Source organism: Sabethes cyaneus, chromosome 3, assembly GCF_943734655.1.
Source record: "Sabethes cyaneus chromosome 3, idSabCyanKW18_F2, whole genome shotgun sequence".
NCBI lineage: Eukaryota > Metazoa > Arthropoda > Insecta > Diptera > Culicidae > Sabethes > Sabethes cyaneus.
Genome location: NC_071355.1, coordinates 1,657,751 through 1,680,432, shown reverse-complemented (window position 1 = coordinate 1,680,432; position 22,682 = coordinate 1,657,751). Strand labels below are relative to the sequence as shown.

The 22,682-nt window shown below is 43.4% G+C and overlaps 1 protein-coding gene across 1 annotated transcript in view; it reads left to right on the top strand.

Annotated features, from left to right (window-relative positions):
- LOC128744004 (uncharacterized) overlaps positions 1–14,661 on the top strand; it is a 61,363-nt gene extending 46,702 nt beyond the window's left edge. The window contains exon 3 of the mRNA XM_053840740.1: positions 14,278–14,661. Coding sequence (XP_053696715.1) covers positions 14,278–14,661 — 384 coding nt within the window. The remainder of the gene's footprint in view (positions 1–14,277) is intronic.
- The last annotated feature ends 8,021 nt before the right edge of the window (positions 14,662–22,682 follow it).

Sequence of the window (22,682 nt, the reverse complement as noted above, 5' to 3'; positions counted from 1 at the left end):
AGGCTGGAGTCAGTCGCACATGCTAGCGGCTAGCGGGGCCGGGGATTAGATGGTCCAAAGTGCTACCGCCACTAATGCGATGTCGGTGCGGTGCGGTGTGAAGTGCGATTTTGGAATTACACACACACACGCACACGCAGACAAGCCCGCAAACACACAAATTAGGTGGCTCGAGGCAACTGCAATCGGATGACGGTACAATTTTGTGTCGGTCGGCCCAGTTATTAAACTAGAACGCATTTTCCTCGATTTGCTGGCTTATCATCTGAAGGAGACATTTAATTAAGTTCTCCTCGGGCTAGGCGCCAATCGGCAATTATGGTACCTTAGCACTTTACTACCTGTGGCCGTACGGGGTTTTGATTGGCCCTTTGTTCTTTTCGATACCAGGCTAATGAAAGTGTGTGCAAAACTGCGTTCGGTATTTAGGGGCCATGCCGTCGAAATGACAGCAGAGAAAATCAATCAAAACCGTGAAAGCTACCCGCCTAACGGCGGCCGTGCTGTTTATGCATTTTTTTGCAATATTATTCTAATGAATTCCGAGCGAGCCCAGGCCTGGTGTGTATCGGGATGTCGTCATTGAAACCGCTCCAGTCACCTAATACAGTTCGGATTTCTGCACTGCCAACTGCGACGCGGATCCGTGCGCGCATGGCCAACTAATGGCTGCGCGTGAACAATAAATTATGTAATTGGCTTAATAAAATTATGATAACCTTGCAGTAATTTGTGTTGTAAATTAGCGCGAAATGACGCCTTTTTGCTGCTGCCGCGGACGTTTGCTGCTTAGAGTGATACGGGGACGGACAGACAGACAGACAGACGGACGGACAGACACAGTCTGTCACAGTCTTGCATTGCGGCACATTCATCATATTATACCAGTCCTGAAGTCACTGACTCATGCACCCTTGCTGCAGCAATGTATGGCAACCGTGGAGGTTGGATGGGAAAACTGCAGCGCAGCGCAGCACAGAAGGGGCGTTTGGGTGCGTGGGAAACGGTCATCAGACCACAAGGAATACCATTAATTACTAATCGATTTTGTTTTGCTGTGATTAGAAAATTGATCACAGTGCGGTTGCGGAATACCTCTAGCTGACACCTGCACTGCATTGGCACAGTCGTTGGGTCTAAACAGACGCAAAATGAGGTTAGGTGTAACAAATCGCGCGCACAGCTAACGTGATTAACGATTTCGGTACGCGCGGCTAGCATTGAAAGCTACTCTACCTCTCGACGCAATTCGATACGGTTTATGCTCTTTTTGTTTGTTTGTTTGCTTGCTTGCCACCTGCACTTCAGCAAGGGTATGTCCCGTGTCCGTTAAAAGCTTTCTTAAGTGTCTCTTGGTTATCAGACTGACCCGAATTCCATTGAGAATTGCAATCTGAAGGTTATGTACGTCCCTTGTCAATGGATTTGACCTGTTATCTGGCGAAGTTTGCTCGATATCTTTCGTCATATTTATGGTGCGAGCGTGTGACCACTGTGAGGCGCACTGATAAGAATGTGCCACTACCTAAGTCGATGGGATCGGGCTTCTAAGGAAGCCGTTACAGCTGGTAAGCGCCTCGGTATCGGATCGGATGTGTACTTTTCGGTTTTATCCACGCGCACTGGGCGATATCTTCGTGCGCACATTGCCGTCCGTCATCGGTAAAACCGGTAAAACCAGCCTGCTTGGTGAGATGGTTTCGGGTTGGGCGCCATGACAACCAATCAATAACATAGAAAAAGTACAAAAGTCAAAGCTTCAGCTTGGGAGTGCGTTCATAGAACCGCATGACCTAACCTGGATTTGAACTTGAAAGTCGAACACTTCCAACCGAACCGGACACAGAAGTCTTGCAGCTCTCTACCCTGAACTTATTCTACTCTAGCTGAGCATTTCGCGCCTAATTAAAGTTCTCGATCGAACAGCTAAGGCGAGCCGATACGGTGCAGTTTGGAATGTACGCATGAACGCGATCTTTTGCTGCTTTTTTGCGATCTCCACAACAGCAGCATACTGCCGCAGGCCAGGTGGTGCCTTTTGCACCCAGCAATCGGCGATCAGAGCGACCGCAGCTTTAGGAATGTTTCGACTCAATTAACCACAGAATGGTACCTTAGTAGAACTTTTCGGACTATCAGCTGACAAAATCGCAGTTTATCACTCGGACCAACCTTTTAAAATGAAATTATAATGAGAAAAAAAATCCGTCACAGGTACAAAGCCATCAGAGGGTTAAAAATCCGTCACAATCCATCAATAATCTCCGACCCGGTTGAACGCAGGTGGAGTGTACAAAAATTCTGAAAAGCTCGTCTAATTGATCAACATTCGCGCGCACTATTTCTATTCGTTCATTTACTGACACTCGAACCTTGACACCGTTTAAGGTAACAGTGCCTCTCTAGAGCTGCTATAGGTTAGAGAGTAGCAACAACTCGAATCGGCAAATATAACAAAAAAACCGGCACTACTTGAATGGGAAAGAACTGGGGGAAATCAACGAAGACGAAGAAGAAGGGCGGCCAGTTGAACCAGTGAGAGTCGGCGTAAATTAACTCCTTCGCGGTAATGCACCACATGCAATGCAGCCAGCCGCCGCGATTCGTGGGTTCACGCAGAGAGAGTGCACGCAGCCGGTGAGGTTAATTAAGTTGTTCACTTCACTTCTTACCGGGCAGCGGGCAGAGGGGCATCTTTTCCCATGTTATTCGGATTTACCGGCTTCGACTTCGGCTTCGACAGGTTGCCGGTACATTACCTTGGGTCGTTTGTTTTGGTCACATTCTCACTCACCTCTCACCACACTCGGTTGGTTTTCACGTTCTTCTAACCGGCCAACTATGATGATTGATTAACTGACGGCACCGAGTGGTCTGAATTTATGCACTTCATTATACAGTTCTAAATCGGTTATGTGAGCAGATAAATTGTTGAAGAGCAACACCTGTTTCCGAGTGTTTTCCCCCAAGGCTGTCGGTTAGCTGCCCTAGGTTGGGTGTTTCCGAATAACTTGGTCTTGGTGAATGAAACGAATCACAACTTTTCTGTGATTTCGTTTAGTGGTTTTCTTAAATAAAAATCGATATCACGGTGACAGGTCCATCCTGAAAATGTCAGGAAAAATCGTTTCAATCAATCAATATAATGTATATCCAGCCAGTTTGATCCTGGTGTTTGTTTGTGTTTGTTATCAAGACCAAACGTTATTTGATCAATAATACATTTCCGAATCTACAGGGAAAGAAGAAACGGGGACAATAGTACCATCCGTTCCTGTATTTTTATACAATTAGTAGTTGAGCTCGAATCTTACGATCCGGAAACTATAAATGTCTGTTCAGAATTCCGAAGACTGTGGATACATTCCATTGGCCAGTGCTTGCGAAGATGTTTAATCTTTGTATTAGTTCTTTGAGTTCTTATATTAAGCATAATATAGCTCTAAGAAGTTGTACCTAAAAGAGTCATAGCCGGAAACTGAAACAAATAGTTTTTATGGTCGTATTGGATTGTATTTAACTGAAAAAAAAACTTCTGGCTGTTTGCAACATTTAAGTAATCTGATTAGAGTAAAATGCTGTTTAGAAAATTCTTGATCGTTTGCTATCATTGACCCATTTTTTTAAAATTTTACGACTTGGTTCGGTCTGATTTAACACCGACCATATGCTATCGCGACAAGCAATCGAGTTGAGCAGGCGAGTCTAGCAGTCGAATCAAGCAATCGAGTCAAGCAGTTGGGCCGAGCAGTCGAGTTGAACAGTCAAGTCGAGCAGTCAAATCGAGCAGTCTATTCGAGCAGTTCAGTGTTCAGCAGTGTTCAGTCAAACAGTCCGGACGAGCAGTTGAGTCGAGCAGTCAAATCAAGCTGTTCAGTCAAGCAGTTCAGCCGAGCAGTTGAGTCGACCAGTCGAGATGGCCAGTTGAAACGAGTAGTCGAGTCGAGCAGTCCAGTCAAGCAGTTTAATCGAGTAGTCCCGTCGAGCAGTTGAATCGAGTAGTCTAGTCGAGCAGTTGAGTCGAGCAGTCAAGTCGAGCAGTCGAGTCGAGCAGTCGAGTCGAGCAGTCGAGTCGAGCAGTCGAGTCGAGCAGTCGAGTCGAGTAGTCCAGTCGAGCAGTTGAAACGAGTAGTCTAGTCGAGCAGCCGAATCGAATGGTTTAGTCAAACAGTCGGGTCAAGCGGTTAAATGGAACAGTTGAGTCGAGCAGTTCATTCGAGCAGTTCAATCAAGTAGTCGAGTCGAGCAGTTCATTCGAGTAGTCGAATCGAGCAGTTCATACGAGTAGTCGAGTCGAGCAGTCGAGTCGAACGGTTTATTCGAGCAGTTGAGTCGAGTAATCCAGTTGAGCTGCTGAGTCGAGCAGTCGAGTCGAGTAGTCCAATCGAGTAGTCCAGTCGAGCAGTTGTATCGAGCATTTGAATCGAGCAATTGAATCGAGCAGTTAAGTCGAGCTGTCGAATCAAACAGAAGTCAAGCAGTTGAGTCGAGCAGTCAAATCAAGCTGCTCAGTCAAGCAGTTCAGCCGAGCAGTTGAGTCGACCAGTCGAGATGGCCAGTTGAATCGAGTAGTCGAGTCGAGCAGTCCAGTCAAGCAGTTTAATCGAGTAGTCCTGTCGAGCAGTTGAGTCGAGTAGTTTCGTCGAGCAGTTGAATCGAGTAGTCTAGTCGAGCAGTTGAGTTGAGCAGTCTAGTCGAGCAGTTTTGTCGAGCAGTTGGGTCAAGCGGTTAAGTCGAACAGTTGAGTCGAGCAGTTCAGTTGAATCGAGTAGTTAAGTCGAGCTGCCGAATCAAACAGTTAAGTCAAGCAGTCGGGTGGAGTGGCAAAGTCGAGGAATCTAGTCGAGCTGTAGAATCAAGCTGTCAGTTGAGTCGAGCAATCAAATCGTGTAGTCTAGTCGAGCAGTTGAATCGAGCAATCAGGTTGAGCAGTTGAGTCGAGCAGCCGATTCGAATAGTCCATTGAGAGCAAATTGGAGGTACGCTCTGTAACGCTAACGCTATGTAACTTTATGAGGTGCAACTACATTACTTTTGCTCGTCTTGAATGTAATCTGGTATGATTGGTTTGAGTCTTTGCTTACTGTGGACGATTATTACCACGAAAATACATATCGCGCCCCTCGTTTTGGCGACAGACATAAGCCTCTGATATAAATAGATGAAGATAATAATTGTAAATGGTGGGAGTATCAATGTTAATTAAAGTTAAGTGATACTCCGGACCCTCGGGGATGAACTTATGGCATTAATCACAAGCCAAGTTGCAATAGGCCAAGGTTATAGCGCCTTATTTCGCTCTCTGTAAATAGACAAAACTCACCCACTACCAACATTGTTCTAGAATAATCTTAACAATGAAGCCAAAAAGTGCAAAAATTATGAAATAAATGAATAAGGAAAAAGCAGATACTTAAAATTGTCAATACTTAAAAAGTTAAGCAAGGCAAAACATTTCCTTACATGACATTCTTCTTCTTTTCTAGCCATAGAATTTCAAATTAGAGAGAGTTTATATATGATTCTTTTAAAACTATTAGAAAATAGGGGTGAATGGGGCAAAATGGGCTACTTTCCGCGGAAATTCGCGCGTTGAGACCATCATCAATCGGTTTTTCGTGATAGTTTGCATGAGAAAAGTTACTTTTTACCCTTTAAAAACAGCGGCAACAATGAGTTCCGTTTTTTCGGTCGATTCTGCCCCACTGTGCATTGAGTTGCCTTCCCCGTTCACAATCACTTTCACAATTTACATTTACACTATACAAAATAATTTTCGAAGTCGGAAACTTTTCTATTTAAGGCGAATACTATTTTTCCCGAAAAATAAACTAGAAAAAATTGTACGTGAAAATTTTGGACGTCCATTCACGGGCACGGATTGCTTTGATCTTCAATGTCAGGAAAAATCGTTTCAACCTGGAAAAAGTCAGCGAATGTCAGGGAATTTCATTTAAAGTTAGGGATTTTTGATATGGCGGAAAATGTACCGGAAAAGCTATGGCTTCGCAAGGATAACATTTATTTCAAGTATCTGGCACCTTTTTATTCAATGCTTCCAAATGTAATAGAATATTACATGTAATTTGTACTCGTATTTTTCAACAACGGTTGGATCGATTTGATCGATTTGATGCATATTTTTAGTCTGTACAGCACTAATGTTGGAACAATACTTGCGACCAATTTAGCAAGATTCTTAAAACACTCTTCTATGGTTCGAGAATAAGTATTGAATCCATGGGAGCTGACATTGAGGAAAAACCCAACAAAACAGGTAAACCGAACGAAATAGAGCTGTTACCGGAACGAGAACGAATCAAACTGAACCAAGATTGAAAAATTCGTTACCTGAACGGGCTGGAACTCGGACATTGATTTTTATTCTCATATCGATCACTAGTGAAAATCTAATTCGTTTTCGAAGGAGAGACCGTTTTAGCTTCAAAATCCTGATTTAGTCTAACAAATCAGTCATATCTTTGAAACTACTGGGGACAGCAAACCAGAAGTTGCCCTGAATATTAAAAGCTGGTTCCCTATCATTCCCTCTCAAGTGATCTTACCCGTTGTAATCGACCACCTCCGAATTCAACCAAATTGGGTATAATTGCTCATTCCAATCCCATATTCAATTTTTCAAAGTTTTATATGGATTAATCAATCCCCCTTGCAGTGCTATGCAGTGGAAAATGAGTTTTTTCGAAAATCTGAGAAAAATGGCGAAGCGGCACCGCAAGGGGGATTGATTAATCCGCACAAAACTTTGAGAAATTGAATGTGGGGTCGGAATCAGCAATTATACCAAATTTTGGTTGAAATCGGAAGCGGTCGATTACAACGGGTATCATCACTTGAGAGGAAATGAATTTTTCGAAAAACCCAAGATAGAATATTTTAAGACCATTTTTAAATTAAGCGTTTTGACCAATACTAACATCCTGTGAAGACAAATCTGAGGTGCATGAAAGATAAATAATAAGTGCCTTCGGACATAACGTGTGCTAGTCTTCTTGACGAGAAATTGGCCGATTTTGCTGCACGTTACGTAAATAAAAAATATTTTGCTTATTGGAGACTTTGACATCGATTTATCCCAGCCAAGTCGGAGACAGGCGCAATTCCAAGTAATGCTAGTAAGCTTTGCATTGTCCTCTATTGGTGAAGAGCCAACGTATTTTTTTCATAGAGATGGTTGCTCGCAGCTGGATTTGTTTGTTACAAGTTGTAGCGAGAGAGTTTTGCGTTTCCACCAAATAGGTTTCCCTGGACTATCGCAGCATGATCTTACCTTTGGTTCTCTCGATTTTGACGCAAGACCTGTTCGAAGGATCGACACGTATCGTGACTACGTCAATTTCAACGCACCAATACTGCAGAACGCTATTCTTTCCGTCCGTCCCTTGGAATGCTTTCTATGCGATCCACGATCCAAACGAGCTGGTTAATTTCTTCAGCTCTCATGTAAAGCAGATTTTGATGATTGTATGCCGCTTCGCCTATGACTGACCCGCAAATCATTCAATTTGTGGTACAACAGTGACCGAGAATAACCAAGGATCAAGTGCGTCGAAGTGAATCGTACGTTCTTGTCGAGCTTAATTCAAAACGACGAAAACAGGAAGCGAAACCAGACGCCAGACCTGCTTTGCAGCCCAGTTTAACTTTGCCGCATGTGTTGTTAACCTAGTAGAGTCGTATTTGACGAAACGGGCCCAAACTGTGTTCTCTGGAGATCAACAGTCCGAAGTGGCGTTTTCCACATCTGAAGTTCCTCAAGGATCAGTATTCGGACCTCTGCTTTTTTGTTGTTATGTCAACGATTCAGCCTCCATGGAGAGGCTAAGACCTAAGAGTCGCGCTGAATTTATGTGTACGTTTTGTTTACGTGTTAAACCGGTACGTGCATGTAACTCAATTACAGAAAAACCTGATCGGATGCCCACTGGAGAATTTCTACGAGCTCCGCTCAAGTGTGTTTCTACGCCAGCTGATCAGAACGCAATCTCCCTTGTGATTTTTTTAAGTGACGAACAGCTGGATGCGATGCATAGCATACTAATGATGATGTACATCACGCGGCACGGTATAAGACTCTAATTCACTAAAAACCTCACTGCTCGTGGCCCGAAATCCCCCCTGGACCGTTATAAGACGACTACTTCGGAGAGACTGCACCAATAAAGACACTCTTGTTATGCATCGAGATGTGTACCCCGTCACGGTTACCCTCGCTTTGTTTTCCTTCGAGACGTGTACTGGTTGGGAAGTGGCCTCTACCCCAAGTAACAATTTTAGTTTTATTGTACCCTTATAATGATATTTATGACCAATTATCACACCATCATAATGGTGTAATAAAACCTGCAACGTTACTTGGGACGGCAACGCGCAGTCCGTCACAGAGCCACCCTCGCAGGGTTCTCCGCCAGTTATGAGCTTTGTCCAATATGGGTACACGGGATTATTTAGGGTACAAAACCCTTCCCCTTACATATGAGTCCGGTCAAGCGTTTTACTGCGCCCAGAATCGCGTTGCCTTCGACCAAGATGTGGTATGCGACTCAAGGACGATTGTTCAATTGGCTACAACGCCATCGTTATCCACCTCAACTGGAAGTTCGCACTGTTGAGTATCTGACGCTAAGTGGTGCCACTGGCATCATCCTGTGCGTCCATTTTTCATTCGTGGCAGTGTTCCACTTGACTATCGACTCTGCTCTCGTCCGTTTGCAAATTGCTCTAGTACCTGTCTACCTATAACATTCACTGTCTTCAGCCGATAACAGAAGCTCCTTCCGACGAGATGGTTCGTTAGACAGTAGCAACTCGTATGGCTATCAGCCGAAAGGTGCGGTTCAACTTTGTCCTATTCCGGTAAGTTTCCAATGCGGCATTCCTGGTCGAACCGTCTATTCCAGTATCAAGCAACATACACTAACCAGAAGACCTTTTCCACCTCTTACTGCTGCTTGGACTAGCACTACTCCGCATGATTCTGGAGATCGTGTTGAAGGCCTTGGTCGGCTTGTTGCAGCCATATTCGACGTGGCATTGAGCCTATCGTCGGCCATTATACCCAAGTATTTGAGCACCAGCTTAGAGGGGCTATAGTATGCTCACCAACGTTTGGTTCCAACCGTTGCACCGCTCTACGGTTGCTAACTTATAGCACTTCTGTTTGTGGTGGGCTATTTGTAACTCCACTCCTTTCATCCAGATTTCGATCGCGTTTATTGTCCGGGTTGACAGCATTTCGACCTACTAAAAAGTCTCGCCTATTACCGTCGTTACGATATCGGCTGACGATTTCTGGACAGTTTCAGTGTTAATATGCCGTTGAACATTGCATTCCAGAGCGATGGGCCGCGCAGTGAGCCTTGCGCATCTTCCGCGGTAACCCTAATCGACTTCTGGCCGATGCAAAAACCAATTCTGGGAATAGCTATCGAGGATCCTATAGGACAGATAGACAGGGAACCTCATTGTGTGCAGCGCTATAGCGCTGACTTGTCAACTGGTGCCATTAAAGGCAAACAGATGGGTCTGTAAGTTGCTGGAAGTCCCGGGGCCTTTTCTGGTTTTGGTAGGAGTACTAATGCCTACTGTATCTTCCATAGCTCTGGAAAGTAGCATTCCTCAAGACATTTTTATCGGACCGCTCTAAACATGTCTGGAAATACCTGTAATGCCGCTTTTAGCGCTACAATGGGGATTTCATTCGGGTCAGGCGCTTTCTTAGCTTTGATATTTTTCGTGGCAGCTACGAGTTCCTCGTTGGAGACTCGTCTTTCATCGGCATCAACTCCTTCAACTTCGCCGTATGGACAAGGCGGACAGATCGTTATGTTGTGCTCCAGCAAAAGTCCTTCAATGATGGCCTTTAGCCTCTCTGAACTCGATATGCGTCACCCCAGAGGTTGGCATTGGCGTTCTGACATGGATCCTTAAAGCAGTTGAATTTGCTTAACATTATTGCCCGTTTAAGTGTAGCCTTGGCCACCCGGTGCACTATTTTCCGTGCTTCTCTCTCAGAGGGCTAGGGCTAGGGCTAGGGCTAGGGCTAGGGCTAGGGCTAGGGCTAGGGCTAGGGCTAGGGCTAGGGCTAGGGCTAGGGCTAGGGCTAGGGCTAGGGCTAGGGCTAGGGCTAGGGCTAGGGCTAGGGCTAGGGCTAGGGCTAGGGCTAGGGCTAGGGCTAGGGCTAGGGCTAGGGCTAGGGCTAGGGCTAGGGCTAGGGCTAGGGCTAGGGCTAGGGCTAGGGCTAGGGCTAGGGCTAGGGCTAGGGCTAGGGCTAGGGCTAGGGCTAGGGCTAGGGCTAGGGCTAGGGCTAGGGCTAGGGCTAGGGCTAGGGCTAGGGCTAGGGCTAGGGCTAGGGCTAGGGCTAGGGCTAGGGCTAGGGCTAGGGCTAGGGCTAGGGCTAGGGCTAGGGCTAGGGCTAGGGCTAGGGCTAGGGCTAGGGCTAGGGCTAGGGCTAGGGCTAGGGCTAGGGCTAGGGCTAGGGCTAGGGCTAGGGCTAGGGCTAGGGCTAGGGCTAGGGCTAGGGCTAGGGCTAGGGCTAGGGCTAGGGCTAGGGCTAGGGCTAGGGCTAGGGCTAGGGCTAGGGCTAGGGCTAGGGCTAGGGCTAGGGCTAGGGCTAGGGCTAGGGCTAGGGCTAGGGCTAGGGCTAGGGCTAGGGCTAGGGCTAGGGCTAGGGCTAGGGCTAGGGCTAGGGCTAGGGCTAGGGCTAGGGCTAGGGCTAGGGCTAGGGCTAGGGCTAGGGCTAGGGCTAGGGCTAGGGCTAGGGCTAGGGCTAGGGCTAGGGCTAGGGCTAGGGCTAGGGCTAGGGCTAGGGCTAGGGCTAGGGCTAGGGCTAGGGCTAGGGCTAGGGCTAGGGCTAGGGCTAGGGCTAGGGCTAGGGCTAGGGCTAGGGCTAGGGCTAGGGCTAGGGCTAGGGCTAGGGCTAGGGCTAGGGCTAGGGCTAGGGCTAGGGCTAGGGCTAGGGCTAGGGCTAGGGCTAGGGCTAGGGCTAGGGCTAGGGCTAGGGCTAGGGCTAGGGCTAGGGCTAGGGCTAGGGCTAGGGCTAGGGCTAGGGCTAGGGCTAGGGCTAGGGCTAGGGCTAGGGCTAGGGCTAGGGCTAGGGCTAGGGCTAGGGCTAGGGCTAGGGCTAGGGCTAGGGCTAGGGCTAGGGCTAGGGCTAGGGCTAGGGCTAGGGCTAGGGCTAGGGCTAGGGCTAGGGCTAGGGCTAGGGCTAGGGCTAGGGCTAGGGCTAGGGCTAGGGCTAGGGCTATGACTAGAGTAATGGTAACTAGAGTAATGGTAACTGGCTGAAACTGACCAGCACTGCGTTGTACTGCGTGTCGCTTGAGGAAAGGCAGTAGACGCTTTTTAAGACAATCCTCTCGATATTGAAATTTGATTTTTAGCTACCGCTTCAGATATACAGGCCGTGGCTTTTCAGCTAGCTGCAGCGTAAAATTTCTGTTCCGCAAAATATTTAAATATTTAAAATATTTTACGCAAGGCGTAAGGCGTTGGCTGAATGACTTTGAGCTTTAAATGATTTTAAATCAGCCTGAACTTTTTGTACAAAACCTGTTGATAATTGAACTTGTTTTTTTCAACTGCTCTTTTTGATATATTTGGATTTAATCCAAAAGCTACGAAAACCATTTTCGTCTTCTTTAAATTATTCTGTCTATGTTGTCCACCACTTCCAGCCTTTCTTCACACATTAAAACACTCTTTAGAACTACAAAAACGTTTTTATGCACCATAATAACCAATAACTCAATATTTAGTGAACGGGACACAACACTAATAGTTCTTACAAAACGGATAGTATACCTTTAAACCGACCGGTTTCGGGAAATATGTTTCCCATCAACGCACAGTGGTCCAAACAGCGAAATACGTGATCGTGTGATATTGCGCCAAAACGTGAAGTTTTTCGCATATAGTTTCTTTAGGAACATTTCTTGGTATAATAAGGCCCTTCTTGTGACAGAAATCTTTGGGTGATTAATTCCCTTAAAAGTGAGATACGAAATTTATTTTCTCGTACATTCGAGATACAGGTTTGGTACTTTCGGCAAAGTTGTAGTATATATTAATGCAAACAACTTTGTCAAAGACACCATACTTGTATCTCTTCATGGAAATTATCTATGAAGCGTTATTCGTGGACAAACCCTTCAAAACAGTTTCTAAACCCTGACTTATTCTGGTCAAATTTTACGTGTTCATAGTGTTCTAGAAAGTTGTTTATCTTGCTAAAATCAATGTTTTTGTAGAATATTGTTATACGTGATTTTCTGAAGTTTCGGAGATTTTGAGCTTTTTTGATGAAAAATAGTACTTTTTTGAGCTTAAATATTTTCCAAGGTGGCAAATGGTGGCAGATCAAACAACTCCTACTTAAAAGTACAACAAAAAGATGTGTTGCTTATTTTATTTTTGGTTTGAGTAAAGTTAATTGTTAACTGCTTGTTAATTCGTGTTTTCTAATTAAATAGTTATTTAGTCATTCCGAGAAAATTCGGCCTTCTGTGACTGTTGTTGAAATTCGGCCATTTGGATTTCAGCCATTCGTGATTCGACCATTTGTGTTTCGGCCATTCGGTACCAGCCCATTATGAGTGTGATCTTTTGAAAAGACACCAATCGAAGGTATTGAACAAAATAGACTTAAGTTAGTTATTTGGAAGTCTTGCTCTTATTAATTGCGGCAAATAATTTTAAGTCTACATTCATTTTCGACTCGAAAATAGGCGAAAAAATTGCTGGTAACTCAACTTGTTAGAAAGAGATTGTCAACGTAAACAAAATGGCGTTCATTGCATCCGAAGTACATTTTAATTGTTCTATAAACATGACTGAGATGGATTTTTAAAACAACTATAACTTTTGAGGATACAAACGGATACAGACAATTGACACTTGCTTTTAAAGGTTTTTTGTTGTACTTTTAAGTAGGAGTTGTTTGGTCTGCCACCATTTGCCACCTTGGGAAATATTGAGGCTCAAATTAGTACTATTTTTCATCAATAATGCTCAAAATCTCCGAAACTGCAGAAAATCGCGTATAATAATGTTCTACAAAAACGTTGATTTTAGCAAGATAAACAACTTTCTAGAACACTATGAACACATAAAAGTTGACCAGAATAAACCAGGGTTTAAAAACTGTTTTGAAGGGTTTGTCCACGAATAACGCTTCATAGACAATTTCCATGAAAAGATACAAGTATGGTGTCTTTGACAAAGTTGTTTGTATTGATATTTACTACAACTTTGCTGAAAGTACTAAACCTGTATCTCGAATGTACGAGAAAATAAATTTCGTATCTCACTTTTAAGGGAATTAATCACCCAAAGGTTTCTCTCACAAGAAGGGGCTTATTATACCAAGAAATGTTCCTAAAGACATTATATGCGAAAAACTTCACGTTTCGGCGCTATATCAAACGATCACGTATTTCGCTGTTTGGACCACTGTGCAACGGGGTGATGTCCAACCGTTTATCTTGGAGAGATAGAGCATCTACATCCTTAACTTGGTCAAACGGAAGAGCGGCGATATTATTGAAGCATCGTCCTCATTCATTAGCGGTTGCTCAGGCGTTTAAATGTGATGACTTTCGCACGCTTTTCAACATTTTTGGACTGTCCCAGTCTATTTGATGCTTAAGACTGATGGCATGCATCGCCACACTGCACTGGAGTCGTTTACGTGTTTATTCTCTGTTGCATTCCAATGTTCCTTAATCCTGGCTTGGATTTTACGGCGAGTTTGGCTAATGTATATTGACGGGGAGTCTTTACAGTTAATTTGATAGATCCTATCTTTGACAGGAATCTTATCCTTCGCGTTGCAAAGCTGCAAAATTGAGACAAAGCGATCGAATCGTCGTCCCTGCCTGCTCCTGAATATAACTCCGTATATCAATGCCTTCCCTATTATTACTCACAAATGTTGGACAATTCCAGCTTCACCATTGCTCTCATCCGAATCAGAAGCGAAAGTGTTAGTTTTTAACGCTGTCCTGACAACTTAGCAAAATGTCATCGCTATTTATCTTCCAAAGCACTCGACTTTCTACGGTTTACAAACTAATTAGCACAGCAAAAACAAAACATTGACGTCTGACTGCTGACTGGCGAGGGCAGCGCATGCTTCGATCTGCAAGCTAGCGTGTTTAATGTCTTTAAATGAGACCTTTTTTCGAAATCAGTGTGCAAAAGACTTCTAAAGTTTTATGAAAACTAATGGGTTGCTTTTCTTCTCTCTCTGCTTTCCAGCAACGCGATGACCGGCGGCGGGCGAACCACAACGAAATCGAGCGGAGGCGGCGGGACAAAATCAACAACTGGATCCACGAGCTGAACAAGATCATCCCTGCGGAGCACATGAACAGCCCGTCGCAGGACCCGCAGGCGAACAAGCAGAACGGCGGCACCGGTGATAACCTGTCGAAGGGCGGCATCCTGGCGAAGGCGTGCGAGTACATTACCCGGCTGAAAGACACCAGCGACAAGCTGACCGAGTGCCTTGCCGAGAAGGATCAGATCCTGCTGGAGAACCTGCAGCTGAAGGAAAGCATCAACCAGCTGCTGGCGGAGAACAAACGGTTACAGTCGGAGCTGCAGTTTGCCCTCGCCACCAACGTCAAAATCGAGTCGTAGCCATCGTCTAAAAGTCATTATCACGTTATCATAGTTTAGACAACTAGAAACAAAGGTACTACTGAGTAGGTATTAGCCATTTGAACGAAAGTGAGAGAGTGAGACAACTAGAAGCTGTGCGAAGTGCTGTGTCGGAACGCTGTGCGATCGAAGGAAACACACACACACACGCACGTACGCACGCACACACATACCGGCGTGCAAAACAAAACAAAAAAATAACAAAAACAAAACAAACAGAACACAGAGAATCAGTAATGTAAGTATTCGTCATTATTAATTAATCGATCAATTTACCATATAGCGTTATTTGTTGAACTATTATTGCACTGAGAAAAAAGCAAGAAAAACGAAAAAGTGTACATATTTAAAGAAGAACGAGACAAACAATAGGCCACGCAAGAACGAGGCGAATGAAAAGCCCCTATGCGAAAGGAAAGTGAATTAGAAAAACGGAATAGTCACGGTCGTGTCTAGACCTAGAGTCTAGCCCGTATTTCGGCAAAAAAAAAAACAGTAATAACCTACCCACAGAGAACGAATCAAATCGCTCAAAGAAGGAGGAAAAAATCCTCTCCCATTCGGAACAATGTACCACCACGCATTGCCCACAATTATACAATTGTACATAATCAATTTCCCTATCGTCCTATGCTTTTCGTTCGTTCTGCAGTTCTTTCGTACAAATACTGTATTGTTTCGTTGCGGAAACTCCTGCCTAAGTTTAATATAGGTCCTGTTAGTGCTGCATGTTGTCTAGTACCTAAAGTCGTTGATTTATTCATCGAATCCTATTTGCTGTAGTAGTTTTAAATTATCCATTCGAAGCGTCAAACTAGTCAAACTTTCGCACATGCTGCTCCCGTTCGTTCAACAACAACAGCGACGAAGAGGGTTCCGCGGTTGGTGAAATAGTTCCACTGGCTCGGCTCGGACCGAAGTTTAACCTTGTCCAACCGGCGAGGGTTCAGAACACCGAACTGAATAGACGTTTTGTTGAAAAGTTAATCCAGTTCCAGTATTGGTAGGCACATATTCATCGTCAATTAGCGCGATGATGATCGCACAAAAGCACGCTCTCGGTTTCGGCAAACAAGCAGTTTAACCCTCTAAATCCGCCATCCGCCACTCCGCTCAGCTCGACTCGACTGGATTCCGCGGTCCGTCGTCAACCGGCGAACAAAAAAGCCAGAGGTGCTAATCTGCAGTTGGTTGGGCCCACAATTGCCGTCCGTTTGGGTAGACTTATTTTGACGACTGCAGTGCAGTGTGATCGATTTCACTACGGAGCATCATCATCATCCGCGCTCTTGTCTGGTATCTAGTCTAGTGCGAAGCCCTCCGGCCGGCCGCTTTCTGTGTGGGGTGATAATTGATTTATCCTCAAGATCTGTCGATCGGTGATTGTAAACATCGACTGGAAGCTCCGCTTCGGGAAATTTTCCACTCGCGACAACGCGGAGACACCGACAGAATCGCGGCCATTTGTGTTTCGCAACGTTCGGGTAGCAGGCCTGCTGCGATGGCCCCGGTTGCCAACGGCCCGCTACTAATCGGACGATGATAAGCAAGCACACTTCTTTAGTTTTTTTTGTTGGGGTTTTATTAACCAATTTTTTTTGCTGCATTGACATTATGTCAGAAATTCTATCAGCTAGAGAAAGAAGAGTGTGCCATGCTTATCAGAATTGTGCTGTTAACTAAGTTATGGCAGTTGAGTCATCATCGGCGTCATTAACCTCTAAATAATGAACAAATTTTGTATGATTCATAAATTTCAATGCCGTCTATTGAGTAGGAAAGCTTTACCAAAACGTCAGGTGCGCTGCGCTGCTGTGCAGCACCGCACGCACTCGATGATTCGTCAATCCACCAAATTGCTAGGTTGTGATGACCTCTCAATCACGATGCAGGTCCCAACTACAGACGGTCGATAATCTACAGACGCGCAAAGAGCGTGGCATAAAACACCAATCGAACCGTCAAATCGAGACACCAAATGAGCAAAGTAAACAAACTTATGTTTCCTATAGGCAGGGAAGACTAAGTTTTGTAATCTACCTGAAATATTAAAACTTGAACTATTGATCTACTAACAACATATGGATTAGTTACACTCGATATATCATATAATGCTTTGAAAAATTCAATTGGCTTGTTCAATTTGCAAAATATGCGTCGCAATTCGCGAAGTTCCATGGAACATACCTCGCGATTCACGCAACTTACTGCTGATTATAGGGAGATTGATCCAATTCTGACTGGTTGCCAAAACTGTTTAAATAAAATAAACAAAAAAAAGTGTTGCCGAATTGGTAATTTTTCTCTTTGCGCGTCTGTAGATTATCTACCGTCTGTAGTCCCAACTAGGGAACGAGGCAAACAACCGAACCGATAAATGCGGGTAGCCCTTGCCGAGCAAAGACCTCAATAAACTCCAATCAATCGGATTAGGTCTATAATCAATTGTTACAATTTGCAAGCAATTAACAGTTATGACGGAGATGTTTAGTCTCCGAGTCACAGCCATCACACACATTCGCGCACGCAGCGTTCACACACATATTGAAACACCCCTCGTTCGGGCTTTCGTTCGCTCGCTCGTACATAGTGGGCGTCAGCGTCATCAGGGGGAAGACAGTTCCCCAGAATCGCATGCCCAGCAGCGTCCAAATTACGGGGAAATACTTACGGGAAGGAAAACGTGACGCCAGTCGGCCTGCCGCTCGATGAAGTGATTAAGATGCGGTGTGGTGCGCTATTGGAAGAAAATAATCTACAATTCAACTTGAAAGGCAGTCAGCTAGTGTGCGCGGTGTTGTTTTGCACTTTGCAAGCGCCCCAGCGGCTGTTTGTTCGGACATATTTGCACAGGTTGACATTTGGAACGGAATTTTATTGCAAAAGTTTCCACACTACTGACTGGGGCTGTGTGGCTTTGCCTGCTGGGATTATTCTTTTGAAAGCACCGCCCAACCGCTCCCGGCAACAACAAACAACAACAGTTCCGGTTAGTGGGCAAAATGATGGGTTTAAAATTTTTGTTAAAACCATGGCTAGCTTATTTTCAATTAAACTGTACCTTTGGCGGTTGATAAGATAAAAATGTCGTCTCTAAAAATATTCCTTGACTGATAAGACGCGTGATGTGGAATCCGTTGTATCTGTCGAGAGGCTTTAGCCGAGTCGGATTTCGAACGCCGGAAAAAAATGGTTAGAAAATATTTCCGTTGGTCACGGTTTAATCTCAATATCCGATACGCAGCAGTTGCCAACAAGAACGCACACCTTCTGTCTACTGTCAAGTACTTCGGTGCAAGTCGTGGAAACAATCTTTCTCCGAGATATCGGAGCACGGTGATAAGACAACCGACGACCAACAACGTGTCGTCACGCCGCAAGTCATATGAATGAAACGTAACGACCGGACCGGCGGTCCGATAAAAACCGAACCGCCTGATTTTCGAACAATATTTGGCGATAAAATTTGAGCTTTAGTTCGAAAAAGTAGGCCTTGCAACACAGGCACCTGTGCTGGTGGAAATTTTCGCGCTAGTAAACAAAAACAATCCTTGCTTAGCAACGCGCGGCGTAATGCATTCCCGGCCGTGACGTGCGTGAAGGTGGCGCTGCGCGCTTCTTAACCAGAATAATGTCCCGTATTCTTGCTTAACACTGACTTGCGGGGGTTGGTGATGGGGAGGATGGCGAACAGTGAGTGCAGCAACGAATTTGTACTGTACTGTAACAGGCTAAATGATGAAAGATGATGGGGCACACACGCTGCGTACCAGCCACAGATAAGTGTCCGGCCCAGGGGTATTGTTGACGGTTGATTGTAAATTAGGCCGCTGAAGAATAGGATCTGCGTTATCAAATCAACGATGCTATGACGGATGAGGTCGCAGCAGGCGAGATTGCTTTTTTTTTGGTTGCTCTCGGCCTTGCTGGCCACGCCACGCCGGTTTGGGATGTATCTAATTTTTGAAAACTGTTTTTTTACAATTCACAGTTTGATATTGGTGAAAGATATTTAAACCTCATTTTGTTTTGTTTCCCGAACAGTTTACTCAATTGACTCTTAACTATAACTAGATCGTAATTAAGTATCTGTTGACGACTGTTATTGTTTCTATCGGATGTTTGAGTACGCCATCGTAAAATAATGAAGCATTCAACTTTAGCTTATCTTGATATTGATGACAAACTGCGTTTATCAGTAGCACGTTTTATGGTCTGTGGACTTCAAAACAATTTCATTTCACGTACATTTTTGAAGTGTTGTTCAAAAGAACTTGGCTTGCTTCCAATTTAAGATGCTGTAACATTACTTGTGGGAACATAAATAACCTTATCCCAAGTGAGAGTGGTTTTATTTGAATTTGATTAAGGTTTTACTGCGGTGTTAATTGTTTTTTTCCTTTGTTGGGGACCTTGGACCACTGCGACCAGTTCTTTGATCTATTGTGGTGTGTCTGTTTTCGCTGTATGCCTTTACTTATGAACAGCTACTATGTCGTTTAGTAATTGTTATAGTATTTTAAACTACTTTCTGAGGAGAACTAGCCCATATTTCCGAAGGCTCCAACAATCCTTTATCAAGAAGCTTGCGCCTTTTATTGAATAACACCGTGCATTCGCACAGTATATGTAAGCACTTTCACCTTCTAGATTGCAGAAACGACATCTATCATCATTAGTAGCTTTCCTTCTACCTTCAAATGATATTTGCTTGGACAATGACCAGTAACCACTCCGCTAAAAGTACTCAAATCTTTCATTAAAAGATTCAATAGATTTTGCGTGATTGAGGCATTTGGCTTAACAAGCCGTTTTGCATGACGGGCTGATAGAGTATTATTCCAGTTCAATGTGACCTGATTCTCTTCCCATTTTTTCAGTTTCATCTTTTGCTCGTACTATTGGATACCCCACAGAAAGCTTCGGGACCTATAAATTCTATAGCAGATCCAGATCTGGCTAACTCGTCTGCTTTTCCACTACCTTCTATACCACGGTGCCCGGGAACCCCAAAAGAGGTTTACCCTGTTGTGTTTCGATAGTTGTTGAAGCAGTTGTACAGTCAAGCAACAGATTTTTACTTCTTTTTGGTACAATTGTGGTCTTACTAGGATTTATATTCCGTCAATCTTTTTTGTACCATGAAAGGGTGAAATTTAATGTTGTTTGCATTCGTTCTGAGACTGTTGTATCAAATTTGCCACGGACTATAATGGCGACGTCGTCCGCAAAACCAATCACTTCAAAGCCTAGCAATTCCAGGTTTTTCAAAAGGTCATCTACACCAACGACCAAAGCAGTGGAGATAAAACTCCCCCTTGTGGACAACCTTTAAGAACAAGGTCGTCAGAGTCCATTTATGGCAGTCAGTATGGCACCGAATATCACACCCTTCCCTTCCCTTCTTCAGTGTAACAACATGCTCCCATAGACTCGGAAAACCATCACAAAAAAATAAAATTAGTTTAACTAACCTGCTAGCCGTAATCAGATCATGCAACTCGAAGCACTAAGCATTGCATTCTATAGGTTCTATTACTTTTTGGGGCATAACCTACACTAAATACTGAGATTTCTGCCCAATTAAAATTCATCACTATATTTTCACTTTTTCGCCGTCGATTTTTCTTTAATTTTTTGCGGCCGTTCCATTTATTACATCACTCGCAGAACTTAACTTGAAACACAGAAAACTTGAATTTAGCACCCGAACAGTTAGCTGGTAAGATATTATAATGGTTTTGCCCAAACTGTTCACTTGAATTGATATGAAAAACTTCACTTCGTTTCGATTGCAATTCTGAATCCGCGACCGTCGTTGTTGATACGTTACCAAGGAAACGGGAGTGATGCCATATTTACGTTGAGCGTGAAATTGGCCAATAATTTTCGCTATTAAATTAACGGTCGTAAAGTGTCGAAAATATATTTATAAAATTTTCTGATAATAAAATTCACCGTAAACAACATTTTGATGTGATAGAATTACTGTCGGATCTAGTTCAACAGCAAAAATGGATACGCGATTCTACGTTTCATAATTGTTCATAACAGATTATTACCTATTACTAGCAACTCAGCATAAACTTAGTATAAACAAAACGATAGTGGAAACAAGTACTGAAATCAGCAAAAAAGCAGCTGGCCTCTGACGACCTTTACCTTAACAGCTATAACTTTTAATGAAGATTCCTCAAGATTGGACACAGTCTCTTGTTTCGACAGCATTTCAGCAACAATCCACTCAACCAAGCGGTTTGCAAAACCATGCCTTTTCATTGCATTTTCCATTGAGATATAGTTAGCACTATCAAATGCTCCTTCTATATCCAGAAATGCTGCTAGCAAGACTTCTTTGGTTTCTAGAGTTTTTTCCTTAGAGGATTTTTACTTAGAGGTTTTTTACAGAGTACTTTCAGGAATATGGGTGACAAGCAATGTGGTCTAAATGATTTTGGTGAAGATTTGTCTTTTTTGTTTGCTTTCTTTTGGTATAAACACTACTTTGGTCTGTCGCCATACTGTAGGAATATTTTTCAGCAAAAGACTTGCTCTGTATAGCTTTGTTAAAGCAGGAACTAATACGGTCATGCTTTTTTGAGGAAATATTGGCAAAATTTCATCAACTCCTGGAGATTTGAATGGGGTAAATGAATCAATTGCCCGTTCTACTCTTGGGTGTGTGAAAATTTTATTGACCAGACTTTCAACCTCCATACCGGATCTTTCTGATCTATCCGGCAAGTCGTTTGGTCTAGTCTCAGCACACTTGTCCATTGTTTCAGAGTTTGGGTCTGAAATGTCTAACATTTGATTGGGAACTGCTAGAGAATCGTGGGAAAATGAGTTTTCATTAGCACATCTAGCGTTTTCTTTGTATTTGAAGTGAAAGAACCATCGCTATTTTTGAGAAATCCTAAACCATTAGAATGAGATTTTGAGAGAATTTTCTGAAGCCTACTAACAATCGGGACACTTTCAATGTTTTCACAATCGAACCTCCAATCCCTACGTTTAGATCTTCTGGTCTCTTTATTGTATTCTTTATTTATTGTTGTTAGTTAATAGAATTGCTGCTCTTGAGAACTGATTACTGTCGTAAATCAGCTTACATTTTAGTGCAGCCAATCCCAAAACCCTTCTATGACTCCTGGAGGAAAGCTACATCCAGTTTGCTTTGAAAAAATGTTTTACTGAGACTGCTTGAATTAATTATTAGCTCTTCTAGGTTATGGTACTACGCAATTCCAATTTGGTAGGAATCAAATACTTAATGCAGCTGTAAAACCGTAATATATCTGTTAGTTTTATACTGCTATTAATGTGGTAACACCTTGACCAAACTAATTTATTGCTACTGTTATGAGGAATATTAGAATTCAACACCGAAAACGTTTTTTATACGAGTTACCTGAGTTTCTTTTAGCCCGCAAAAAAAGCTTCATCAAAGCAAAGTATGAGATGCAGAATGAAAGTTATTATCAATCAATTTTTATATATATTTATGTTGTTAAAAGTACTAGTTTTTTTTAATTACAACATTGGTACATTGATTTTATACTTCTATCATACCAATCACGATAAAATTTAATGCGCATATGTTGCACAACTATGGAAACTGCTGAAAAATAGAAAAAAAAACTTTTGAAAAGTGTACCACTTGGTTGAAACGGAAGGTAGTTGTATAGCGGTCATCAGAAAATTCTAGTTGGTCTCATAGTTCTATTGGCAGCTTGGGAGCCTTTCAAATATATTTACCGTGATATTGGACGTCGTTTGGTAGCTTCCAAATCTAAGTGTGCCCAAATTTTGCCGAGGGGGGTTTATTTATGAAAAATTTATGAAACAAATAATCAAATTTTACGGCAAACGGTATAAAACTTAAATTTAAATTCACCAAATTTGAGATCCCAGGTAACGATTCGGATTTTTTTACACTCTTATGATGGCATTTAAGCCCGAAATTGGTCATGAAAAGCGCCGTAAGAGCACAATAAAAT